General features: G+C 40.0%; 1 protein-coding gene across 1 annotated transcript; it reads left to right on the top strand.

Annotated features, from left to right (window-relative positions):
- Positions 1-1,539: 1,539 nt before the first annotated feature.
- LOC122043579 (cytochrome P450 84A1-like) lies at positions 1,540-3,788 on the top strand. Its single transcript, XM_042604197.1, has 3 exons — positions 1,540-2,268; positions 2,427-2,648; positions 3,038-3,788. Exons 1-3 carry the CDS (start codon positions 1,540-1,542, stop codon positions 3,671-3,673), a joined length of 1,587 nt encoding a protein of 528 aa, XP_042460131.1. The 3' UTR covers positions 3,674-3,788.
- The last annotated feature ends 14,973 nt before the right edge of the window (positions 3,789-18,761 follow it).

The following is an 18,761-nucleotide window of genomic DNA, read 5'->3' on the forward strand; positions in this document are numbered from 1 at the left end:
AGTATTCAGATTTTAAATGATTTATTATTTTAGTGTGTATTGAGAAATGATAACGATTAAAACGATGCTGGTTTATTTTTCTTCTTAATACAAACAACAACAGTTAAAAACTGTTGTCAAAGACCTAAAAATTTATGGTAAATAAACACGTTGAGAAAGATTGAGTGTACAAATACAACAGTGAAAAATCATTATTATTTTAAGTTAAAGACAACGGTAAGACAACGAGGGAAAATCGTTGTGAAAGATCTAAAAAAAATCCGTGATAAATTGATACGTTGAGAAAGATAGAACGACCTTTAACAACAATTTTTCACCGTTATATTTTAAATGAAAAGATAATATTTTTTAACCATTATCTTTAAACGTCTCTATCTTTCTTAACATGTCAATTTATAACATATTTTTTAAAATTTTCTCAAGGTTTTCCACCATTATTTTTTTAATAGATATGTTGTACTGAGTATTTTATCTTTTCCGAATTTCTACGGGATCAATAATGATATTATTATACTAGCCAGTAACTACGTATTTTAGCATCTATCGATCGGTTGTTACCATCTAAATTTTAGAATTAGGTGTTCGGATAATTTACTTAAATGTAGCGTCCCTTTGACGTTAATTCAACAAGCCTTTGATCGATTGTCCAATAATAATAATAATGGACACCCTCTTAATTTTTGACGGCAGGTACATAATCAGGGGTGTAAATGAGCCAAGTCGTTCGTGAGCTATTCGAAGCTCAATTCGATAAAAGTTCGTTTGAGCTCGTTTAATTATGTTCGTTAAGATAAATAAACCAAGCTCAAGCTTCACAATATTCGACTCGTTAGCTCGTGAATATGTTCGTTAAGCTCATGAATCAATTTTTAAATAAAAAAATAGTTTTAATATCGAAGTTATAGATTTTATACTCTACGTATGAAAAACATAGACAAATATATTAAATTTATTTATTAGAATAAAATTATAAATTTTATCAAGAATATTATAATTTTTTAAAAATATATAATTTAATTTTTAACGAATATTTAAATTTATAATTTATATTTATTAAGTTCGTTTAGGCTCGATAAAAACTCGAATAAACTCGTCAGCCATAAATATATTCGTTAAATAAAACTCGAGCTCGGCTCGATTATAAATGAGTTAAACTCAAATATCCAAAAATTTAACTCGGCTCGACTTGATTACACTCCTATACCCAACTAATTTATTATAAAAATAATTATTTAAGTTGATGCGGTAATGATACTTCAACAATTCACTGACGTTGTGGCGATGGCATCCATCTCGACACAATTATAAATAGAGGATCTCCTCTCATTATAAATACTTCATTCTACCAAACTCCTCATTTACCTACCAAACTTTTTTATTTCTATAAAAATATTTTCTATTTTCTTCAAATGAAAAAGCTCGATTCTTATTAGTGGGTCAAATATTTTGTATAAAAACATGTTATTGTGCTTGCTACAAGCATCGTCTCACCTTTCCTCGCCTTAATTAATTAATTAAGTTCGATCAACGTTATCAGATATGGCATGGCTTGAGCAAGTGCACCTCGTGGTGGTTGGTTTTCTTGTTCCTTTAGCGGTACTGCTTGTTTGCTCGACGGCTACGTCCACGCGGAGGCGGAGGAAGCAGCTGCCTTTTCCACCGGGGCCGACGCCGCTGCCGATCATCGGCAACATGCTGATAATGAACCAGCTGACGCACCGCGGGCTGGCGAAGCTGAACGAGCGGTACGGGTCGGGGCTCTGCCACTTCCGCCTCGGCGCGCGGCACGCCTTCTCGGTGTCGACGCCGGAGCCGGCGCGCGAGGTGCTACAGGCGCAGGGCGCCGTGTTCTCCAACCGACCGGCGTCCGCCGCGGTTTCGTACCTGACGTACGGCCGCGCCGACATGGCGTTCGCCCACTACGGCCCATTCTGGCGCCAGGCGAGGAAGCTGTGCGTTATGAACCTGTTCAGCAGGAAGCGAACGGCGTCGTGGGCGTCTGTGCAAGTCGAGCTGTGCAAGGCGGTGCGGGCAGTTGCGGAGAGGGCTGACGCCGGCGCCGCAATCAACGTTGGGGAGCTCAAGTACAAGATGACGATGGGCATCATATTCCGAGCGGCCTTCGGGACACAGAGCTGCGGAGAACAGGGTGAGTTATTCATCGCCGTCATGCAAGAGTTCTCTAGGCTCTTCGGGGCCTTCAACGTAGGTGACTTCATCTCCTCTCTCCGGTGCCTGGATCCCCATGGCATCAACCGGCGTCTCAAGGTAAGTAATTACAGTGTAATTATTGTGCATCGGGCACCCTAGATTTGAAAATTTTAAGACGTTGAGCTCCGTTAGACCCTATCTACGATTTTCGATTAACAAAAAAATATTGTGTGGGTTTTATGGATAGTTAATTAATTAATATTCAAAATTAATAGGCGGCACGAGGATCGTTGGATAAGTTTATCAATAGAATTATCGACGAACACATCGCGAACCCAAAGGCTGAGGACTCGGCGGAGCGCGACATAGTCGACGAGATGCTTGTGTTCCTAGACGAGGTCGATTCCGGCGTTGTTGGTGGAAGAACTAGGGAAGAGGATGAACTGCTGAAGGGTCAGTTGAGGTTGACGAGAAACAACATTAAAGCAATAATCATGGTAAGCTAGAGACTTCCCATATTAGCAGCTAATTTACTAGGATTTGTTATTAGATAAAATTATAAATGAAAAATGAAAAAGATAAAAGGTTAGAATTTAAAAAAAAAATCTAAAATATTGAAAAAGATAAGAAATTAGGAAAAAATATATAAATAAAATAATAAAATGATAAAAAATTTGGATATTATCACCTTATTACATTTCAAGATTATTTTTTTTAAAAAAATATTTATGCTTGTAATTTTAACCCTAAAAGCGCTTTAGGTCTTTCATTTAAGTTGTTTATGTATATTCTTTCAAATAGATTATGAAATTCATACTCCAAATTTTAATTTATATTAAAATTAAAAAATCTAAAATTAATATTTTTAATTATTATTTATTATTAGGACTTGATGTTTGGCGGCACGGAGACGGTGGCATCGGCGATCGAATGGGCGATGGCGGAGCTGATGAAGAACCCCGACGAGTTGAGTCGCGTGCAGGAAGAGCTGACCACCACCATCGGCGGACTCGATAGGCAAGTCCAAGAGAGCGACCTCGAGAAGCTGCCGTACCTCAAGTGCGTGGTGAAGGAGACGCTACGGCTGCACCCGCCCATCCCGCTGCTGCTCCACGAGACAGCGGAGGAGAGCCAGGTTGCGGGGTTCTCGGTGCCGGCGGAGTCTCGAGTGATGATCAACGTGTGGGCCATCGGGCGGGATAGGTCGGTGTGGAAGGATGCTGGGGAGTTCCGACCGGCGCGCTGCGCCCCAGGCGGCGAGGCGGCGGCGGTTGACTTCAAGGGGAACTTCTTCGAGTTCCTTCCCTTCGGGTCGGGGCGGCGGTCGTGCCCTGGGATGTATCTGGGTTTGCACGCGCTGGAGCTGGCAGTGGCGCAAATGGCGCACTGCTTCACTTGGGTGTTGCCTGGCAGGATGAAACCCAGCGAGTTGGACATGGGCGACGTCTTCGGGCTGTCCGCACCCAGGGCAGTGCGGCTAGTGGCCGTCCCCACCCACCGCCTCACCTGCCCACTTTTTTGAGTTATAGTCATCACCACAATGTGAAGCCGGGCAGGGCAGCCTGGCAGGCCACCTTTTGTTGAAATTAAATTTGATTTAAATAAAATAAAATTAGTATATATAATATAATAAATGAGCTGGCAGTGGGGAATTAGAATTTTGTGGAGATAAAATAATAAAAGAAGGAGTTATGATTATGTGTGATTGATATTTATCTAATAAATTTATAAATATGTATTTTTTTATTAATAAAGTAAGTTGAATTTTTTATTTTATTATCCTCCTCTCCCATATAGAAATTCTCCTCGTCCATATAAAAGTAGATTTTCCTCTCATAACTCTTTTATTTTTTCGCCTATAATTTTTTTTTTCAACACCTTTGTGGTCATCCCTGGGTTGCGTCCCAGTTTATATTTGTGACGTTGTCTCCGAATGTGTGCGCGAGTGCATGAGTATGTATTTGTGTTGTCTTCTCCGAATGTACGTGCGTAAACATGCGTGCCTACGTTCATGTGTGAATATATATATATATATATATATATTAAGTAATGAAACAATTGTTAAGATAGAAGAGGACGAATTACTTGGAACCGAGAGATTTAAATATTTAGGATCATTTTTATAAAATGATGGAGGGATTGAGAGAGACGTCTTACATAGAATACAAGCAGGATGGGTGAAATGGAGGGGAGCGTCAGGTGTTTTATGTGATCGTAAAGTACCTCTTAAACTTAAAGGTAAGTTCTATAAAACCGCAGTTAGACCTGCTATGTTATATGGAGCTGAATGTTGGGCTATGACTCGAGCACATGAGCATAAGATGAGAGTTGCAGAGATGAGGATGTTAAGGTGGATGTGTGGACATACGAAGATGGACAAAATAAGGAATGAGAGCATTAGAGAGAAAGTCGGAGTTGCATCTATTGAGGACAAACTCCGAGAGACACGTTTAAGATGGTACGGACATGTACTTAGATGACCAATAAATGCTCCAGTTAGGCAATGTGAAACTATGATAAACATGCATATCAAACGAGGAAGAGGAAGACCAAAAAAGACTTGGTTAGCAACAATAAAACAAGATAAAATATATTTAAATATAGATGATGATATAATAGGAGATAGAGCTCAATGGCGTAAAATGATTCATACAGCCGACCCCACCTAGTGGGAAAAGACTTGGTTGTTGTTGTTTGTTGTTATATATATATATATATATATATATATATATATATATATATATATATATATATATATATATATATATGAATTGACATAATTGTTATAAATATTTTTCTAAAATACCTAAAATATCTCATTAGGTACATAATATTTTCTATGTAAAAGCTATAGTAGCAAGGTAAAATGTCACTTTATGAGTAAAATATCTCATTAGATATATAATCTTCACTAAAAAATACTCTACATATTGGTTTATCAATGGAATTACTGATAGAAATATATTTTCATAGGTATTCTCCGACAGAAAATTTTTTCCGTTGGGGAAGTACAGATATATTAAAAAAAATAGAAAAGTACTGACAGAATCACGATTCCGTCGATAATACCATTAGTGATTACCGATGGAATTTAGATTCTGTCAGTAAAATCTAATACGTATTACCAACGGAATTGTGATTCTGTCAGTAATCCTTATTACTAGGACACAATCATGCCCTAATCTCCTTGATGCGATGGTAAAAGGGGCATACCAAGGACGAGTCAGAGGCGGGAAATGCAGCTAACTTGGAGATCAAAATCAAGACAGTCAAAGTCAAGTTGGTTAACGCTAGGGAACCAATGCGCTCACCAAAGTTGGCTAAGAGGGCATCAATTGCTGATCGGGGCAGGAGGCTCACCTGAGTAGATCACTCATCCAACTGAGATCGCTAAGAAAGAACATCAAATGCTCATAACTGACCAAGTGAATGCTAGGCCGACCGAACCGCCTGTTCGGTCAGGCAAGAAACAACTTACAGAGCCAAGTGACTACGGAGAACAACCTTGAACAACTAGGCGGGGAATCCCGGCCGAGCGGCTCACTCGCTCGGCCAAAAAGTGGGATCCCTCCCATATCTCTTCATATCTTTCTGGGAGGCAGTGTCGCTGACAATAGGGCATGGTCAACATGCAAATCATATGACGAAAGATTTTATTGTCGTACTAGGGATTTGCATGCCCTATTAAGGTATGGTGTCAGAGACACTTTTCTTACATATCTTTTCATAGGATGGTTGAGAAAATGTATCTGTAACTTAAGAAGCGTGCACGTTGCCTACTGGAGCACTATATAAAGGGGGATCCATGCGCTGACGAAGGTATGTGATATATGTTATTATTGCTTGTGCTCTCATTGTTGCTACATTGCTCCACCGTCTTTATACGATTCAGGTGACTAACTTGACCGTCGGAGGGCTGATAACGAGTCTATCACACCTGTAAATCAAATTAACAATTTATATTCAATGAACCCCTTAATTACGCAATGATATTGTAGTATCGAGCCTAGGGTCGAATCTCTCGAAGAACTAATAGTAGGATGGTAATCTAGAATTGTTTATTATTCATAATTTCGGGGGTTTTGACATGTAAATGGGGGATTGGATTTGGATTCTAAAACTAACAAATTAAAAGTAGAACAAGTAGGAAACTAATCTACTGCATAAATGAAATCTAATGCTTAAACACAATCTAACTAAGTACTAATGATCAATCCACGACGCATTGTCATGCTACGCAATGAATTTCATCATCACCACAATTTATCTAAGAAAGAAATAATAAGACATAAATGAAACCTGATCTAAAACAACCATTTAAACTTAACTACAGAAACTAAACTACTCAATAGTACTGCAATCTAAGCTAAAGCAAGATTAACAACAACTTCAAATTCAATTGAAACTAAATTACCCAATACACTTGAATTCAAACAATTAAGCTAAAAAGTTCTACGATTACTGAATCCAAATAACATAAATTGAAATCTATATCTATCAACAATAAAACGAATGCATAAAAGAAACCTAAACCATCTCCACACCAAACCACTTCTCAAACAAGTCTCTCCTTGTCGTCACACAAGGAAGCTCGGTGAATCCTCACTTTGGCAATCGGAAAAGAAGCTCACTGTTAGTTGCTACTCGGAATATCATATTGGTTCCCCTATACAAAAATTTTGTACAAGTCTCGAGCCTTTCCTAACAACCTATTGTGTTCTTTAGAAATTAAATTTGGAATCGCAAACAGAACTTAACATTATTGATTCCAAATTCAACTTATCTGTTCTTAGAGGTTTTGACTTGGATCACAAACGATGCTTAACATTATTGATCCAAATCCACCCATGTTACAAAGTTGATTAAATATTTATTTCAAAGATCGGCTTCCAGGTTAAATATGGCGAGGCACTAGGCCTTCTTGGGTATGGGATCATCCACCACTTCCTAGACAAAGCCTTTCAACGAAATTCAATATTTAATCTCCTTATAGTAACCCTAGGTTTAACCATTAAGAACAATCGAATCACAAGATCGAAAAACAAAAGAAACACAAAATCGAAATATAAATTTGATTGCCTAGAATCGTTAGCCTCTTGTGTTTGGTAATTCAAAATCCGTACGAAGCAAACTAGTATGATGCAGAACAAGACAACTAGTCATACCTTTCTTTGTTAACAAAAACCTCTTGATCTTCTATTGTATTCTTCTCCTTCTCTTGGACGTCGTGTGGGTGACGATCTACCAAGAAGAAATCCACCAAAGCCTTCCTTGCTTCCAAGTTTCGGCCACCACCACAATGCTCCAAGGGATGCTAGAAAACAATGTCTCATTTCTCTACTTCTTCACCTCCAAGCAACCGACCACCAAGAGCTCCACAAGAGATGATGCCACCGACTACAAAGAAGAAGAGAAAGAGAAGAGGAAGGGCTGGCCACCAAGGATGGAAGAGAGGAACAATAGAATAGGTTGTGTGTCTCATGAAGGTACCCCTTCCCTCTCTTTTATAATCCTTAGTGAATCCAAAAAAGGAAAGTTTTATAACAAAAAAATAAAATTTCTTTTTATTCCTCTGACCACACCATGTTTAAACAAATAAGGAAAGATTTTAAACAAAAATTAAAATCTCTCCTTTAAAAATCCCTTTTATGGTTAGTTATAAAAGGAATGTTTTATAAATTAAAATCTCTCTCTTTTATATCCTTTTATGGATATCTATAAAAGATAGGATTTAAAAATAAAACTCCTTTTATATCATGGTTACAAAAAAGGAAAGTTTTCTTAAAAATTAAAATCTTTCTCTTAACATTATAGATATCTACAAATAAGGAAAGACATCTAATCTCTCTTTTAATCCTTTGTAGAAAATCAACAAAAGGAAAGATCTTAAAATTAAAAACTTTCTTTTAAAACCATGTGGATAAAAACATAAAAGGAAAGATTTTATCAAAATTTTATTTTTAATAAAATTCCTCTTCCCTTTCACACTTGGTCGGCCCCTTGCTTGGGCACCAAGCAAGGCTTGGCCGGCCCTAGCCTTAGCTCCAAGCTTGGCTTGGCCGACACCTTGCTTGGGCTCCAAGCAAGGATAGGGGCCGGCCCTTAGCATGGGCTAAGAGGCTAGGCTTTGGGTGGATATAAGGCTTTATATAAGAGTCTACAATAGGGACCGAGAGGAGAAATTGATTATGATCTCCCGATGAGCTTGAGCTTCTCGTGTTCGCCTCGAACACCCAACTCAAGTTCATCAATAATAACTCATACCACTAAAGAGCTACTATTGAACTACCGCACCAATCCCAAATTACATTATGGGCTCCTTCTTATTATGAGTGTGTTAATCTCCCTGTGTTTAAGATATCGAATGTCCACTAATTAAATGAGTTACTGACAACTCACTTAATTAATATCTAGCTCCAAGAGTAGTACCACTCAACCTTATTATCATGTCGGACTAAGTCCACCTGCAGGGTTTACATGACAATCCTCAAGGGGACATCATCAATCTAGATTACTAGGACACAGTTTCATTCTATAATCAACAACACACCATATAAATAATATCATTTTCCAACTTATTAGGCCTATTGATTTATCGAACTAAATCACACCTTTTGATAAATTAAAGAAATAAATATTAAGTATATGTGTTTGTTATTATATCATGATTAAGAGCACGTACTTCCATAATAATAGAGGTCTTGTTCTTTTTAAAGAGTCAGTATAAAAAGAAACTACCTCAAATGGTCCTGCTCAATACACTCATAGTATACTAGTGTAATTTATTAGTTAAGATAAACTAATACCTAATTACACTACAACCACTCCAATGGTTTGTCCCATTCCATCTTGTTGTAAGCAACTGTTTATAATTTATAAAGAACTGATAACATGAACTTCTGTGTGTCTCCTCACACCATGCTATCTACAATATAAGTGAACTTGCACTAACTTATCTATATATATAGATATATATATATATCTATATATATATATATATATATATATATACATATATATATATCTATATATATACTCTCGAGTCGTCTAACCGAGTTATAAGTGAGCATACTCTCACATCATATCCCAGACTCCCGAGTCATTCAGCCGAGTTAAAGTGAGCTTGCTCTCGCGCCTATTTATTCTAGACACCCGAGTCAGTCAGTCGGGTTATAAGTGATCTTTCTCTCACACATATATATTCTAGACTCCTGAGCCATTCAGCTAGATTATAAGCACACATGCTCTTGTGACATGTCCCAGACTCCCGATCTATTTGGTCGGGCTATGAGCGAGCTTACTCTCGTGTCTATATCTTCCAAACTCTTGATCTGTTCGACCAACTTATAAGTGAGCTTTCTCTCACGTCTATATATAGATTCTAGTCTCCCGAGCCATCTGGTCGGGTTATAAGCGAGCATACTCTCGTGTCATATCCCAAACTCCCGAGCCATTCGGCTGAGTTATAAATGAGCTTGTTCTCATGCCTATATATTCCAGACTCCCAAGTCGTCTGGCTGTATTATAAGCAAGCATACTCTCGTGTCATGTCCTAGACTCCTAAGTCGTTTGATCGGATTATAAGCGAGCTTGCTCTCGCACCTATATTTTCCAGACTCCTAAGTTGTCCGGTCAGGTTATAAGTGAGTTTTCTCTCGTACCTATATATTCAGACTTCTGAGCCATCCGGGTGAGTTATAAGTGAGCATGCTTTCGCGCCATGTCCTAGACTCCTGAGCCATTTGGCCAGATTATAATCAAGCTTGCACTCACGCCTATTTATTTCAGACTCCCAAATCGTTCGGTTGGGTTATAAGTGATCTTACTGTCGTGCCTATATATTCTAGACTTCTGAGCAGTATGGCCGGGTTATAAGAATGTATGCTCTCATGCCATATTCCAGACTCCCGAGTTGTTTTGTCAGGTTATAAGTGATTTTACTCTCGCGCCTATATCTTTTAGACTCCCGAGCCGTCCGACTGGATTATAAGTGAGCTTGCACTCATGCCTATATATTCCAGACACCCGAGCTGTCCAACCAGGTTATAGGTGAGCTAGCTCTCACCTTTATGTATCTTATTCATACTCAGCGAAGGTTAATTTCTCGCCAGCTTGGTTATGCCGCTTAGAGGGCATTGAAATTATTCCGCTCAGTGTAATTATCCTGTCCGACCTAATTATTCAACTCAACTATATTATAAATGTGATTGCTTATGCCTCTGGCTTCCTTATCTTTGAATCACTAGATATATCTCATCATGTTGCCCAGCCAAACTATTACGCCCGACTTAATTATTACTCACTTGTGTGCATATCCTGACCTTCGAATGCCGAGATATTTCTTATAAAAAGGCATTTACTCGGAGTTCATTCTAGGATTTGACAACCCCTAGTTACAATACACAAAAAAAAACTAGGTATGATTTAACTATTGTCAGTACATGTTTACATTCTGATTTCATACTCTCCCCTCAAAAGGGTGCACAAAATATAAATAATCGCATTATATACTTAATTGAGCTTGTTAAGAAAGTCTTTCGGGAGATCTTTTAGAAGTCTCTAGCGATATATAAATCGTTTGGGTGATTTTGTTGATAGGTAGTCACCCTCATGAAGTTGTTGGACCACCCCTTTAGATCCATGAGTGAGCATCCTTGCAGTGCACATGCCAAATTTCAGACTGAACTCACGAGATTTGAGATAGACTTTCTACCTAATCTCAAAATACTCATCCTCTCCAGCCTTGTAAGCTACCAGTTCGGACTTTATTAATTCTAGTCGGGCTTCTTGCGTGTCTAAGTTCCACTGTTGCTCTAGGATCAACATATTTTTGGTTGATAGTTCTTTGGCTCGTTCAGTTGATCTCGAGATATGAGTAAACTTTAGTTCCTCCAGTAGGGTGGTCTTCTGTGCTAGGTTTGCTATGGCCTTAGTTTTTATAGTAGTTTTTTTTTTGGAGCTTGGATTCACTGGTGTTTAAAAGGATGTCTAGTTTCCTTTTTTTTGCCTGTTGAGAATCCATTAATTGTCGAGAGCCCCTCATAGTCTTCTCCATATCCGATAGCAACCCGGCCTGAAAGTTTACTTCTTTCTGTAAATTGGCCACCTCAACACTCAGATTAGACGCGGAGAGTTCTAATTCCTCCACATGCTCTATCAGGATTTTGTTATCTCTCTCCAAGTCCACTACTAGATAGCTCAGATTTATCCTAGAAGCATAAAATTGAAAGAATAACATTAAGAAGTTCTTTTTACTAAAGGGAGTAAAAGTAAGGACCTACCGCAGTTGTATTCCGAGCATACTCATTCGTGCACTCAAAAATCAATAAGTCCCTTGGCCATCTTCTCACATTTGTCCAAGCCTCGGCCAATGCTCCTTTCAACTTCACCACCCCGTAAGATGGTGGGGAAGTAAAAACCCATTCCTTGTTGGGATGGAAAACCAAATGTAAAGTATAATTGGCAGTCCGGGTTAGGAGGGGAGCTTGGCCTTGAGGAAGAGGTGTCCAAGGCACGACCTGTTGGTGATGCCGGGCATATGGAAGATAGGGGTCTATAGGTTGGCTCAGCCGATAGGGAAGGCTGCACAGATGACGAAGGCAAGGTAGAAGGATCAGTCGACCTTAAGATAATGGGCCTAGCTAGAGGATGGTCAGCTACAACCAAATCTTTTCCTCGAGCGGGGGGAGCTGGGAAGTAGTAACAATGGTCCGCTCGACCCTCGGTCGTTTGGATGGAGCTAGGTCATCCGGTCGGCATCCTTTATGCCTAAATCTTAGCGACACATCCGAGTCAGGAGATTCTCGCATTGTCTCTAGAGCTTGAGGATGGTTAGGTTCTAAAGCTGCCCACTCAGCTTCCTGCGTCTCTAAAATGACCTTTCTAAGTCGATTCAATGTGGCTTTATTCAGCTTGGTGGTCATCAAGCTAACAACCTTAGATATAGTCTCTGTTATAAAGATAAGCAAAAGGTCTCAATTATATTCAATATGAAAAGAGAAGGCGAGGATTCTTACCAAAGGAGGATTCCAACCCCATCTGGGTGAGGCTCATCCCGAAGATATATAACATACCATGTTGGAGTAATTCAAGAATGTCAAACTATAAGCTAGCTAGTTTGGTAGTAGTTGCACTGAAGGTTCGATCTGTGTTGGGGTCATCCAAAGCGGCGCAAGAGGAAGGCATGATTGCCAAACAATTGACCAGGACACTAGAGTAGGGAGTTGAATAAAAAGGTACTTGTCCTTCCACTCACTGTCTTGAGAAGGGCTCGGACGAGCATGGAAACAAAACAAACCTTCAACTATTTATTAGGGGTAGAAGAGAAAATGGAATGCTCGAGAGGTTAGAGGGACTCTGAATAAGTGAAACACGATAACACAACCACATTAAAGGCGAATGTAGTCGGGGACTAATTTTTGATGAGATATGTGGAAATACTAGCTCACCTCAATAAAAAAGGATGGAATAGGAAAACATAGACGGACCAAGACTTGTTCCTTAAAAATGGTTATGTAACAAGTGAGCGGAAGATGAGGACGGCCTTGATCGGTAGGTATGATTATATGCATAGAGCGAGGGGCCTCATAAGTAAATTAGAGGTCATCTAAATCTGCCCCATCAAAGCTCTAAGTAATAAATGTTGGTGTAAGAAGCACCAGATGATCAAACCTAAGTTTTGATAATGGTAAAGGGTTCAAAGTTAAGCCTTGTTGTTGTTCTAATAAATCTGACTAAGAGTATAGGAAAGTCCTAAGTGAACTTAGACAATGTGAAAGTCATAGTTGAGGATAGGTACAAAAGTCCCAGTGGACACTAGGCAGGTGGAAAGTTCTAGTTGTGGCTAGACAAAGAAGTTCTGGTCTGTGGGACTAGGCGAAGTCTTGGTAGGTCAAGGATGTCGGGCAAAAATTCTAGAGTTGAGGATACTATGTGAAAGTCCTGGGGTCATGTGTTGGGACACTCCGGAGCAAGAGCCGGGAGGCCGGGGGGGGGGGGGGGGGGGGGGGGGGGGAATAGCTTGCTTGTTTCGCTTTGATGATGATTTGTAACGGAATAGATTCAAAGCAATGCTAACACCTTGATTTACTTAGTATCCATCTCAAGAAGAGGTGACTAATCCAAGGATCCATGTTGAACATACTCTCCACTATGAAATACACTCATTATTGGAATAATTTGGAGGTGGAGAAGCCTCTACAACTCAAGAACAAGAAATATAACTCGAAACAAGATGTAAATACACAAATACAAATGAAAAACTTTCTTGCTTGATCTCTTGTTGCTTGTGAATGCCTCTTGTAAGCTTGGAAGTGTAGCAACACTTCATCCCTAAGCTTCCAAGAACTGACGGAGAAGATTGAGTGAAGAGTTGTAATGAATAATGCATGCAAAACCCTTTTCTAGGGTTACTATTGGCGCCTTAATCGCTTAAGTTTTTCCCTTAAGTGCTTACACCTATGCAACCTACTCAGAAAGGCTATATTTTCAACCTTAATCGATTACTCTAATCGTTTAAGTGTCCTTAATCGATTAGCCAAATCGATTAAGAACCTTTCTATTTGATCGCGAGAAACCCAATAAGCGATTAAGCCTCCCTACTGAATCACTTGCTAAACAGTCTGTTTCCTCACAGAATTGGACCTTAATCAATTAAGCCCTGCTGAATCACTTAAGGTAAGTGATTTAGCTCCCTTCTATTTCTTGCGATTCCAAGCTTAAGCAATTAAGTCAAAAGCTTAATCGCTTAAAACATAGTGTAACCAATTACCACCCTTAACTTCCAAACCTAAGTCTAGGGTTCCTCTACCCAATATCTGATCAACCATAACCTATTGGGACTTCACATTTCCTAGCATTTGGTCAGCCTTAACCTGCTGGGACTTCTCCACCAAGTGTCTGGTGATGTGTGTAGATTATATACACTTTTATGCATATTTTAACACACATTCACATACTTTACGCATGCCTTGTCTATGTATTTTTATACCCCTTGTCTTACTTTCAGCATAATTACTCTTCTATGTTCGAAGATCTACTCTTAGTGCATTTTCTATTTATAGGAGTCAAATTCGAAGAGAAAATGACGTTCGTGGTCGATCCGGACAGTAAATGAAGGCGACCGATATAGGTCGTGTGAATCGACATGACCGTGTGGCTTCACCAAAGGAGGAGCAAGACATGACCATGTTACCCACACGACCATGTCACTGTTGGTGTGGGAAGCATCCGATGATCAAACCTAAGTTTTAATAATGGCAAAGAGATTCAAAGTTAAGATTCCTTATTATCTAACATGCTTAAATGAGTTTTCAGGAAAGTCCTAACTACGGTTAGGCAAGAGGAAAATCCTAAGGGGTGGTAACCCTAGGTGGAGGAAAACCCTAAGGGGTGGCAACCTTAGGTCCTAGGGGGTGGTAAACCTAGGTGGAGGAAAATCCTAAGAGGGGGTAACCTTAGGTCCTAGGGGGTGGTAACCCTAAGTGAAGAAAAATCCTAGGGGGCGGTAACCCTAGGTTCTAGGGGGTGGTAATCCTAGGCAGAAAGTCCAGTTAGTTTGGAGGACCAGATTGGCATCAGCTAATCTCTCCTGAGGGGAGTAGGTGAGGGCGCATTCCCTAGAAGAGGGAACAGTAGGCGTCGGTTCGACCTACGATTTCTGGTAGGAAATCTGAAGTCAGAATCGGATAGCCCGAAGGCTGTCAAACATTTTATTTATTATATTTATTATGTACTAACTTTGTCTTGCAGGGTATATGGATGTTTTGTCGACTAACACATCTTGCAGGGACGAAGGAGACACTTTTGCCTTGGATGAACAGTTCCCGAGACACTCTCCACGGAGCTTGGAGGCACCTCAGGTGCAAGGCAGAAGCTGGCTGCGCAATGGGCTTAGAGGCGCCCTAGATACTGGCTTAAAGGTGCCTCAGTGGTTGATGGAGGCGCCTCCAGGCGGATAAGAGGCAGCGACCCAAAGACTTATCGCAGCACAGGAAGCGGGATGAGATTTGAGGTTTGAGGCGCCTCCATGGGGCATTGTATTGGGTTTTCGGGCCGCGAAAATCCCGAATCACCCATGCCACTGGATCTCGTGCGAAGGATAGATTTCAAAAATTTACATGTACGAGTTTCTACTTAGATCTACTTCTAGATCTACATGAAGAAAAGGTTATACCTTTGATGCGCTCCCTTCGCGAATCCCGCTCGTCCAAGGTGCCGGATCTATAGACCGTCAAGCGTACGGTCCTCTAGAAGTATCCACACGAACAATCCTTGATGGAGAAGACCAAACAAAGGTGTGCTAGCACCTTGTCTTGTTCGGCCAAGAGAGGAGGAGAGAGAGAAGAAAGAGCTCCAAGAGGAAGAAGATGTGAATGCACTTGAATGAGAAAAATGAATTCTCTTCACATTCAAAAGTGGGCGGCCACTTCCCAAGTGTAACCCCCAAATTTTGCATTAAGTGCAATTAATGTGAAGCCATTAAAGAGAATGACTTTGTAACTTCTATGAGGTGGCACCCCATGATGATGTGGAGTAACATCATTAGTCCACATCAATGCTAACTCACCAATGAGGTGGCATAAAGTCAAGTCAAACTTGACTTTTATCTTCCTCTCAAGTCAAGTCAAACTTGACCAAATCTCTTCCATGGTTGATCTAATCTAACCATTTGATTCAAGCTAACTTAATATAATGAATCTAATTCATTAAATTAAGTTGATCTAATGAGTCATAATCTAAATTAGACTCATTGAATACATGAATCAACTTGAGTCCAACTCAAGTTAGCCCAATTAGGATTACTCTTAATCCAATTTGATTCATCAAATGAATCTAATCCTCTTGGTTCATCATATTAACCTAATCTTCATCTAATTGTCCTTAGTGTGTGACCCTATAGGTTCTTGTAATGTTGGCAATGACCCTAAACCCATTTAGGAGCATAAGTAATGAGCGGTATCTAGCAACACATCATTACTACCCAAGTTACAAGAATGTTGAGATCCAACATCACCTTGTGACTACTAATTGTGACTCCTCACAATATATGACAAATGTCCTTCTATCCTAGACATCTAGATTGATCAATATGAGGCATAGACCGTGTCATCCTCTAATCAATCTAAATCTTGAACTCCAAGTAGACTCACTAAATCAAATGAGCTCAATATCTCATATTGACTCATTTGGGCATGGCCATGCACTTCGTGGTCTCACTCTATCAAGAATATCGATGTCTCTCCCGTCATATAGGAGGGATTGATCCCATCTACATCACTCACATCCCTCCGCATAATTTGTTACATACCCAGTAATCGCCTTTATAGTCCACCCAGTTACGGGTGACGTTTGACGAAACCAAAGTGCATAACTCCTTATGTAGGGAACCATGGTGACTTCAGGTCTAAGGACTATTAGTCATACTAATAGCCACATGCGAAAGTATATGACACTCATATAATGATCCATGATACTTTCTCATGGCGGGTCATTCAGTATACATTCTCCAATGCATACCCATGTGTCAACTTGATATCTCTATATCCATGACTTGTGAGATCAAGTCATCGAGTTGACCTACATGCTAGTCTTATTGCATTAACATTGTCCCTGAATGTTAATACTCGACTAGGAATGATTAAGAGTAGTGTTCCCTATATTATCTCACTATCGGTTCAACTAACCGATTGATATAGGTGAGAACCGTCTACTCAAGGACGTTATTATACTTAGTTTATTTGGCACCAATACAAGTAATTATAATAACCAAAAACCAAATGCCTTTATTTATATATAGAATATGATACAACAAGTCTAAAATACAATCAACAAATGATTGGCTCTAGGGCTCTAGCTAACAATCTCCCACTAGCACTAGTGTCAATCAGTGTAGGCTCTAAGCCCCAATGACCTAGTGTGACCATCATGCTTCCTCTGTGACAAAGCCTTGGTCAAGGGATTTGTGATGTTAGCCTCTGTAGGTATTCTGCAAATCTTCACATCTCCTCTCTCGATGATCTCTTGAATGAGATGGAAGCGCCGTAGTATGTGTTTGGTCCGCTGGTGTGAGCGAGGTTCCTTTGCCTGTGCTATAGCTCCATTGTTGTCACAATAGAGCTCAATAAGGTCAACAATGCTAGGAACCACCCCAAGTTCAGTGATGAACTTGCGAATCCAAACTGCCTCCTTTGCTGCCTCTGATGCAGCAATATACTCGGCCTCTGTTGTAGAATCAGCTACTGTGTCCTGCTTCGAACTCTTCCAGCTCACAGCACCACCATTTATGTTAAACACGAACCCTGACTGCGATATAATCATCCTGGTCGGTCTGGAAGCTAGCATCACTGTAACCCTTTACAGCTAGCTCATCATCGCCTCCATATATCAAGAAATATTCTTTAGTCCTTCTTAAGTACTTAAGAATATTCTTGACTGCTATCCAGTGGCTTTCACCTGGATTTGACTGGTATCTGCTTGTCATGCTCAAAGCATACGAGACATCAGGTCGAGTACATAGCATGACGTACATGATCGATCCTATGGCTGAAGCATAAGGGATCTGATCCATGCGATATCTCTCCTCTCTAGAAGAGGGACCCTGAGTCTTCGAAAGACTCACGCCATGTGACATCGGCAGAAATCCCTTCTTGGAGTTCTGCATGGCAAACCGAAGGAGTACCTTGTCAATGTAAGTACTCTGACTTAGGCCAAGCAATCTCTTAGATCTATCTCTATAGATCTATATCCCTAAAATGCGGGATGCCTCACCTAAGTCCTTCATTGAGAAACAAGTCCCTAGCCAAGTCTTGACAGACTGTAGCAAAGGGATGTCCTTTCCAATGAGTAGTATGTCATCCATATACAATATGAGGAAGACAACTATATCCCCTACAACCTTCTTGTAGACACAAGGCTCATCTTCGTTTTTGATGAAACCAAACTGTTTGATTGCATCATCGAATCAAAGATTCCAGCTCCGAGAAGCTTGCTTTAGTCCATAAATGGACCTATGTATCTTGCATACTCTGCTAGTATGTTGTGGATCTACAAAACCCTCAGGTTGTGTCATGTACACATCCTCAAGCAGGTTTCCATTCAGAAATGCGGTTTTGACATCCATCTGCCATATCTCATAGTCATGGTAAGCTGCAATAGCAAGCATGATCCGAATGGACTTAAACATCGCTACTGGAGAAAATGTTTCATCATAGTCAATACCATGAATCTGCTTGAAACCTTTAGCTACCAAGCGACCCTTATAGATAAGTCCATCCATGTCAGTCTTTCTCTTAAAGACCCACTTACACCCTATGGGTTTTACCCCTTCAGGTGGATCAACCAAAGTCCAAACTTGGTTGGTGTACATGGATTCCATCTCGGATCTCATGGCCTCTAGCCATTTCTCGGAATCTGGTCTCATCACAACTTCCTGATAGGTGGTAGGCTCATCATCCATGAGCACAACGTTATCATGGTCAGACAAGAGAAATGAGTATCTCTCAGGCTGACGACGTACCCTATCAGACCTGCGAAGAGGTATGTCTACTTGAACTGGTTGTTGTTCCTTAACTCTTTGTGGAACAATATCATCCACAACACTTTGTTGTTCC

The sequence above is a fragment of the Zingiber officinale genome, chromosome 2A (assembly GCF_018446385.1).
Source record: "Zingiber officinale cultivar Zhangliang chromosome 2A, Zo_v1.1, whole genome shotgun sequence".
NCBI lineage: Eukaryota > Viridiplantae > Streptophyta > Magnoliopsida > Zingiberales > Zingiberaceae > Zingiber > Zingiber officinale.

What these genes read in the sequence shown, in the direction of transcription:
- LOC122043579 (XM_042604197.1), top strand. Translation starts at nt 1,540, where the DNA reads ATGGCATGGCTTGAGCAAGTGCACCTCGTGGTGGTTGGTTTTCTTGTT. An exon ending in GCATCAACCGGCGTCTCAAG is followed by an intron (nt 2,269 to 2,426) that starts GTAAGTAATTAC and finishes CAAAATTAATAG; the next exon opens with GCGGCACGAGGATCGTTGGA. An exon ending in ACATTAAAGCAATAATCATG is followed by an intron (nt 2,649 to 3,037) that starts GTAAGCTAGAGA and finishes ATTTATTATTAG; the next exon opens with GACTTGATGTTTGGCGGCAC.